The following is an 8,710-nucleotide window of genomic DNA, read 5'->3' on the forward strand; positions in this document are numbered from 1 at the left end:
CCTCAAAGGCTAAAACGGAAACAAGTAAAACATTGTTTCTTGGCTAATGCTAGTGAAATCTCTAGTTTTGGAAGAGATGCTAATTCATGCTCCTAAAGATGTGTTGTAAACCCAAATATGGTCGTTTTTTAATGATCTCTCTCTATCACACGCACACACACACACAAACACAATCCATACATAGCAAAGTTAAAGAGATCAATAATTAAATTGCGTGCGACATACAAGCTGAAGATTAAGCAACGCATGGCAGTTATGTGATGGGTGCACTAGTTGCATGCTGAACAACCCAAACTACACTATGCCCCCAATTGCCATAAGGGACCGATGATGGCTATCACATCAAAGTGGCAGCAACAATATGAAAATTGTATGACAACGACAAGCATAGCTTGTTCAAACGCCATACAAAGATGTCTGCTATATAATTAAACATATATACTTTGAAACAATGCAAAGATGTTTGACAGTATATAATTAAACAAAACATACATATTTTGATCAAATTAATGAAATAAAATCGCAATCGATAAATAAAAGCAGGAAGAAAAAAACATAACTCCCCAAATCGCTATCGAGCCTAACCCTATGGAGCGGATTGGGAAAAATTGAAATTGAAGATAAATAAGCAGCAGCACACGCTTACATTGTAGAAAAGGAAAAAAAGATGATGGATGGAGACAGTGTGCGTGTACCATCGGCTTGGGAGAAATAATTTACGTAGCCATAGCGGAGCGACCTGCTGGTGGCGTTGTCGCGGCAGACCCTCACGGAGGTGACAGCACCGACCTTGCTAAAGGCGTCGAAGATGTGCTCCTCCTGCGCGTTCTCATGCAGATCGCCCACGTAGAGCGCGGGCACCGTCGCGTTCGTCCCCGCCGCCGCTGCAGCCGGCGCCGCCTGATCCTCGCTCGCCGCGGGCGCGGGCGTCTCCTCCGTCGTCGGCACCTCCACCGCCTCCGGCGCCGTCGCCATGATCGATCGGTCTCGACGCTCGGGCCCGGGCGTTATTGCTAGCGCTCTCGACGCGTCGTCCTATGCCGGGAAACGGAAACGACGGGTCAAAAAACCGCGAGGCGATGGGAGGGGTCGGTTTTTGTTTGCGTGAGCGACGGCCCCGCGTGCGTTTCGGCACGTCCCGACCCCAAACCACCCGGTGGCCACCCGGCTCTATCGCGTGCAGCGCCCACCCACCCGAGCCCTACCCGACCCGACTCGGCTACGAGTAGTACTCCTCCTGAGTCCTGACCCACACAGTTTCCTCGCCCGTCCCGTCCCGTCCCGCTGCAGCTGCGCTGTGGGCCCGGGCTGTCGGTGTCGCTGGCTGTTCGGTTCGGGCGTTCGGCCGCGCCTACCAGGAGGAGTCCCCGCCCTGCCCTCCCGCCGCGGGGGGAAATTACCGGCCTGCCATCAGCGCGGCACCGGCGCGCCCAGGGGCACAAGCGTCCACCGCACGGTATTTGACCTCTCCCTCGCTCGCTCCCCGTTCCGTGTCGGCGAGCCCTCCACCACCACCACCACCTCCTCCTTTCCCCTTCCTCGCCCTCCCGCGGCCACCAACCGACCCCGATCCCGGATCCGGCGCGGCAGATCCGGATCCCGGCGATGGCGTCCACGGCGGCGAGGCGGCTCAGGGAGCTGCAGGGGCAGCCGGGGAACAAGACGTGCGTCGACTGCGCGCAGAGGAACCCGCAGTGGGCCAGCGTCTCCTACGGCGTCTTCATGTGCCTCGAGTGCTCCGGCAAGCACCGGGGCCTCGGCGTGCACATCAGCTTCGTCCGCTCCGTCACCATGGACTCCTGGACCGAGCCGCAGCTCCGCAGGATGGAGGCCGGGGGCAACGACCGCCTCAACGCCTTCCTCACCGCGCGGGGCATGCCCAAGGACACGCCCCACATCCCCAAGTACAACTCCAACGCCGCCGCCGCCTACCGCGACCGCATCGTCGCCCTCGCCGAAGGCCGCGCGTGGACCGACCCGCCCGTCGTTAAGGAGACGCCCGGATCTGGCGCGCCCGCCCCCGCCAGGAGGCCGCCCTTGCCCGCCGGAGGAGGGGGTGGAGGCGGTGGCGGCGGATGGGACGATTGGGACGACGAGGTCCGTCCGGATATGCGTAGGAACCAATCGGCCGGATCGTTTGCTGGCGCTGGACCGGATTCGGGGAGACAGCCGACGAGGTCCAAGTCCACTCAGGACATATACACCAAGCAGGAGCTTGAGGCGTCGGCGGCCAGCAAGGAGGATTTTTTCGCTAGGAGAATGGCGGAGAACGAGTCCAAGCCTCAGGGGATCCCTCCCTCTCAGGGCGGCAAGTACGTCGGCTTCGGATCCACCCCGCCGCCGTCGGCGAATAGGAACAACAACGGTGCTGCCCAGGGCGATGTCATGCAGGCTGTTTCCCAGGTAAATGAAACAGATTATTGTTTTTTATGCTATATCAACTACTCCCTGTATACCTGCAAACATAATACTACTACTACATGATGTATAGTTTTGTGGTTAGAATCAACGAATCTTCAAACATTTCCCCAGTACCTGCAATAGTAGTGGAAGAGCATACACTAGTGTTTTCAGAAAGGAAAATCTGCTGTTTCATAAAATTGTTTTCTTGCGGGGATCCTATTACAGCAAGTCATGAATGGCTATATTGTCACCACTGTTAGCTATGCATCACATATTGCCCCTGTTAGAGTGCTGGGACATCCACATCTTATACTTCATTGGATTTGTGAACCTCTCCCCTCACATGTAGCTGAAGTGCCCCTTCTACCGTGTCTTCATTAAGCTATGCATACTGACATAGCTGTGGGATCACCTTTTGTAGCCTGATCCTGATCATCAACAATTTCTCCTTAGACTTTTTACTGTACCCCAGCAGCACTCCTTCAGATTATGTTAGCAAATTACATCTGCAATCATCATTTGGTTACTTAAGGTTATATTTTGTTTGGTGCCAAGCTTGAGATGTCATACTTGGGTCATGTGAATATATGATTAGACAGTCATGTCATAATTGGACATTGTTTTGATTTCTGTTTAATCTCATATGAGTATACGTTCCTTACCATTTTACCTTTTCAGGGATTTGGACGCCTTTCGCTTGTTGCAGCATCTGCTGCCCAATCTGCTGCTACTGTTGTCCAAGTTGGCACAAAAGAGATTCAGTCAAAGGTACCTTCAATGCTTTGCCTGATTTGTGATATGCAAGAGTTGAATTTCCGTAGTCTAGTTGATCATGAAAAATGCTCTTTGTTCACTGTGTTTACCTAGTGTCCTGATTGAATCTTGTTAGACTCTCCTGAGTACTAATATGATAGGAAGGTGTCCTCCAAGCAAGGTTTGACATTGTAGTAGTTATATGAACTGTCTTCTCTGTTTGGAGCAGTCTTAACTCAAGAATATTATCCTCTTCATATTTATTTCTACTGCGCCTGAAGTTCAGTGCCTTCTTGTCTTATTTCACACTTCCACCCATGACTGGACGCTGAGTGAACATATCTTTTCATAATCCTTATATCAGGATAGTGCATGCTGAATTTTAGATTATTTGTCGTGTTCTTTATTCTCGTGTTACATCGCTATTTGTCTTTAAGAATGGTCCTTATCTGGAATGCAGATGAGGGAAGGGGGTTATGATCAGAAGGTGAATGAAACTGTCAATGTTGTAACCAATAAAACTGCAGAGATAGGAAGCAGAACCTGGGGGATTATGAAAGGAGTGATGGCATTGGCCACACAAAAGGTAGAGGAGTATGCCAAGGAAGGGGGAGTGGGCGGTGGCTGGGGTGATGATTGGCAACAAAGGGAGCAGCAGAACAACAGCAACGAGCCTTACCGCAGGTATGAGCAGGAGACCAGCAACGGCAACGGCTGGAATTCTCCGCAAGATGGATCAGCTAAGAACCAGAACCATAATTCCAATTCTTGGGATGATTGGGATGACCAAGACAAGAAGGATGAGCCTGCCAAGACAAGCCAGAGCAGCGATTCGTGGGCCGGCTGGGACGATGCGAAAGATGACGGTTTTGATAGTTACAGCCATCACAGCCCCGCCAACAAGGGTGGGAACAATCAGAATGGAACTGCTGGCGGGTCATATTGGGCCGACGGCGGCTTCCGCTGATGTTGGTCTCTTTGCGAGAGCCATATACTTGCAGAGTTGTTATATGCCAGAAAAATGTGAGCGTGCGGTTGTGGTTCTTATTTCAGGATATACCGAAGTGTTGAAGAGTAAAAGGGTTTTGTTTTTTTGTAAGTTGTCTACAATTGTTATGCCTAGCGGCATGTTCATATGGCCAAGGCTCATTTGAAACTGCCATCCAGCTATTAAGAAATGTCGAATTGAAATTGTAATCTACACATTACATAGTATACTTCCCTGCAGATTCTTTATTCCTTGTACTGATTTGTCGTAGTTTCAAGTGGCAACAGAGGTTGCACATGCGCTGTCAATTCTGCTGTATTATATATTGTGATCTTGTTGCCATTGCTTTTCTGGCGCCGATCCACCAGCTGATAAGGCACTGAACCTTCGGTGCCTTTCTGGCCTTTGGTGCAACATGATTTGCCTTTCGATAGTTGATTCCAGGAAGGGGCTGACTGTGTGTCCACTTTTGGAAGATCCTACACTGAAAGAACGTATGCCAGTTGATTCCAGGAAGGGGCTGACTGTGTGTCCCCTTTTGGAAGATCCTACACTGAAAAAAACGTATCCCCTTATAATATCGGATTTGCTCATCTAACTCCTACACTATTTTATTAACCAAATAAAAACATCATCACAAATCTCCACATAAAATCCAACGATGTAGGAGTGAGTTATTGCCCTGGTAATACTGGTATTTATGCCTTTATGAAGGACATAAATACAATACTGTACTCTTGTGAAACTGTAGTTTTGACCTAGCGCAGAGACCTCAAGTAGTCTACTTGCCCCATTTTTTGTAGTTGTGAATGTACTCCAGCATGCAATGATAATCCTACGTATTATCAGAGTCCTCATGTGGAGAGACAGATAGGGTACAGCGAGGAGGTGCACCTGCTGGGGCTTTTGCTTAGTTGGAGCATGTGCATGCCAACTGACCATGTGGTCCATGTGGGTCACTAGCTTCAACTCTTTTGTGTGTGGACGATGGATTCTCTATCAATGGATCCAGTATAAAATATTCCATAGTTTTTTTTTGAAACGAGGCAAAAGACTTGCCATTTTCATTGATTAAGAAGAAGTGAGAATTGCCCGGTTAATTGACGGAAAACCGGGCTAAAACCGAAACAACCCAACCCATAAACACATGGGCACCACCGGCCAACCTGGCCACCGACATGGAACACACTCCACGACGGCACATGCCAACAGATGGCCACACGCACGAACAACCGACAGCTCCGACTTTGCCGACGATCATTGCCGGGAAATATGCAGGACTTGCGCCGACCGTGCCCGCCGCAAACGACCACCGAGCGCCTGCCATCATCACCACCTGGATCCGCTCCACCGCAGCTCCGACTTCAAAGCAACCAGGCAACCCACGAAAGAGCACCTCGGACACGCCGGGAAGATCCGACTACCAAAGCCCGAGCCGCGACCCAAGCTCCTCTCGACGCCATCATCGTTGCCAAACAGAAATCAGCGCCCCCCAAACGGCCGCCTCAGCAACCACGCGGCGAAGATGCCGCCATCCACCGCGGCGAAGATGCCGCCTTCCACCGGTCTCCAGTTGTAGCCGGCTCCGAGACGATGCCCCCAAGTAGGAAGAAGACGTGAAGACGCCTTCATCGCCCGATCCCGCGGATCTGAGGATTCCCTCCGAAGCCAAGGCCGCGGGGAGAAGCACCACACCAAAACAACGCTTCCAAGAAAGTGTGCGGCGCCCGCGGGCGTCGCCGTCGCCGGATCCGGCGGAGGCCGGAGAAGGATTTCTCCCGGAGATGCACAACCACCGCCAGCCCGAACCAGCCGGCCACCAAGCGCCACCAAACCTGCATCGCAGAGCCACCGAAGGGAATCTCCCGCCAGCGCCCGCGCCCGTCCCAGCTGAGGCCGTCCCGCGCGACCCCCCGGCCAGCAGCAGCCGTGCTGCCGGGTACTGGGCGCACACCGCCCCCCGGCCAGCAGCAACCATTTGATAGTGAAATAGGATTCTTAGGAGTTCTCTGAGTATTGATTAAGACATTAAGCTGATGTACCCCTTTTATGATCTGGATTCTGAGTTCCACAAAACCTGATGATTATGTATGTGCATTGCTGTGTTCTGGAAAACTCGAGTAAACTTACTATAAAATTCAAACAGAAAGTCATGTGTAAAACGTGCTCCGAAAACTGTCGTAAAATGTAGAGTAAAATCGGGAGAGGTGAGAATTTGATAGTTCAAGAATGTACAAAGGAGCACGTGTGAAGACTCAAAACCTAGATGTTGCATTGATGTCTTTATTTATCATTATCTTCTATTATTTACACTTCGCTAGAGATAGTAATTTTAATAGAAAATTGTTAGATAGGAGTATAACTTAAGGCAACATACTGAATAAGAATCTTTAGTTGCTCCAAATTTGAACATAAATTTGCAACATTGAACTAGAGTTCCAAAATATTCATAAACTTCTGTTACAAAATTAAAATAAAAAAATAGTGAAGGTTGAGCTAGTATTGAAGCATTGATTTGGCGAGCTCTAGCCAAACAATTTTAGACCTAGGTGAGAATCAATCTTGGCATCACACTATTCTCATTGAAAATTGCATTTCCAAACAAACACATAGCTTTATCAATTTCCAAACAAACAAGCTTGGCGATTATTGGTTTTCCGGACTCGTTATGTGCAAAGGTGATGAAAGCAAAGTATTATCCTCGTGGGCATCTGCTGGACACTTGGCTACTTGGCAAGGTATTATGCATGGTCTTGAGCAGTTGAAAAAGGGTGTCATTTGGAGAGTCTGCGATGGTGCGAGTATAACTATCTGAAGGGATAATTTTCTTCCTAGAGACTCGTGTTTACAAAATTATGCAAAAAAGAACAGAACCATACTCAAATGTGTGCATGAGTTATTCATAGGTGGCTCAAAAAGATGGTATGAGAACCTTATTATGCATCTGTTTTTATCCCCATGATGTTGAGGAAATTTTGAAGTTGCTATTCTGACTTTGGGTGAGGGAGATTTTATTGCTTGGCACTACAAGAAAAACGGGTTGTTCTCGGTTAAAAGCGCGTATAGGCCGGCGCTGAACCTAAAGGACACTAAGATTGAGTTAGGGAGTTCCAATGGTGCTGTAATGGGGAAAGGAGGCTATGGCATATTATTTGGAAGGCTCGGGTCCCTCAGAAAATCAGAATTTTTGCATGGCGTGCTGCTACAAACAGTTTGACGGATCAAGTTAACACAGTTAAACACCATCAAACTACCATTGGTCTGTGCTTGATTTGTGGTGTTGAAGATTAATGTGTGCTCCGTATGGCGGTAAGGGAGGTTTGGAATTTACCAGGTGACGAGATTTTCAAATTTTCTGGGCCGGATTGGTTACCTATTTTATTGGATCAATTAAGGTCACCGGAGCGTGAGAAAATTATATTCATATTTTGGAGGGCATGTGATGCAGAGCATCCTACGGTCATCCCCATGAACCTACCTTCGTCTCCTACGACACCACATGGACCTATGACAAGAGCTCGAGCAAGGGCTATCGAAACTAAGGTGAATTCGCTCCTTTCCGAACTACCACTTTCTACATGTGAGACATGGCTACTACCTCAAGCAGAAAACATATGTGTGATCAGGTACTTAGAGGGAAGCCGTGGAACCACTACATCCAACGGACGAGCTAGCGAGGACGCCAAGTACAAGGACCAAGAGAAGGAGCTCCTAGGAGCCTACAACCACCGGACGACCGGCCCGGACCGGACGTCCGACGCCTGGAGCGTCAACCAGCCAGCCCAAATCCCAGCCAGCGAATGCTAAGCGGCTGGCCGACCGACACGGACCGAACGTCCGACACACCCTAGCGACCGGACGACCGAGCCCCCCCCCCCTCCGAACATCCGGTGTCACCCTACAAAAGGGAAATTATCGGAAATCTGAGACCTCCGGACGACCGACCGCCTCTGGAAATCCGACACCACCTGATCCGAGCCAAAATGTCGGACGTTCGACCGCTTCCGGACTTCCGGACCCTCGCGAGCCACCGGACGTCCGGCAGCGTCCGGACGACCAACGACTGTCTGTGCACAACGTGTTGGGCCAAATCCCATGTACCCTTTCGTGACCCTAGACTATATATACTCCTCATCCACCCTCTTTCTAGGGTTAGCATTGGTTTAGCTCATATGAGAGATAGAGCTTTGCTCATCCACTTGATACCTACTCCATTGGAGGCCAAGTCCTCAATCTAGGAGAAGATCCCCCAAGTGGATTCAAGCCCTCCACCTAGGAGAAGACCCCCTAGTGGATTCAAGACCTAGAAGAATTAGATACTTGTATCCTTCCCTTGTTGTCTTTGGATCTTTGTGACCTCTTTGTGTTCATGGATCTAGCACATGTGTGATCGATTCTCGTTGATTTGACTGTTTCCTCTCGTTTCCCCCTCGTGTTACTCCTCGTGTTCCTCGTGGGATCCCCTCCAAATCGTGAAAGATCGGCCCTAGGGTAACCACCCTACATCATCTTGGTATCATGAGCCTAGGTTGATCACGAATTTGGAGCCCCTACCCCTCCTTTTTC

General features: G+C 49.8%; 2 protein-coding genes across 2 annotated transcripts in view; one reads left to right on the forward strand and one right to left on the reverse strand.

Annotated features, from left to right (window-relative positions):
* LOC119293737 (polyadenylate-binding protein 4-like) overlaps positions 1–975 on the reverse strand; it is a 5,294-nt gene extending 4,319 nt beyond the window's left edge. Inside the window, exon 1 of the mRNA XM_037572109.1 lies at positions 696–975. Coding sequence (XP_037428006.1) covers positions 696–975 — 280 coding nt within the window. The remainder of the gene's footprint in view (positions 1–695) is intronic.
* A 505-nt stretch (positions 976–1,480) lies between these two features.
* LOC119290800 (probable ADP-ribosylation factor GTPase-activating protein AGD6) lies at positions 1,481–4,414 on the forward strand. The gene is made up of 3 exons (XM_037569449.1): positions 1,481–2,403; positions 3,082–3,171; positions 3,617–4,414. Exons 1-3 carry the CDS (start codon positions 1,606–1,608, stop codon positions 4,121–4,123), a joined length of 1,395 nt encoding a protein of 464 aa, XP_037425346.1. The 5' UTR covers positions 1,481–1,605; the 3' UTR covers positions 4,124–4,414.
* The last annotated feature ends 4,296 nt before the right edge of the window (positions 4,415–8,710 follow it).

Source organism: Triticum dicoccoides, chromosome 4B (genome assembly GCF_002162155.2).
Source record: "Triticum dicoccoides isolate Atlit2015 ecotype Zavitan chromosome 4B, WEW_v2.0, whole genome shotgun sequence".
Classification (NCBI taxonomy): Eukaryota; Viridiplantae; Streptophyta; class Magnoliopsida; order Poales; family Poaceae; genus Triticum; species Triticum dicoccoides.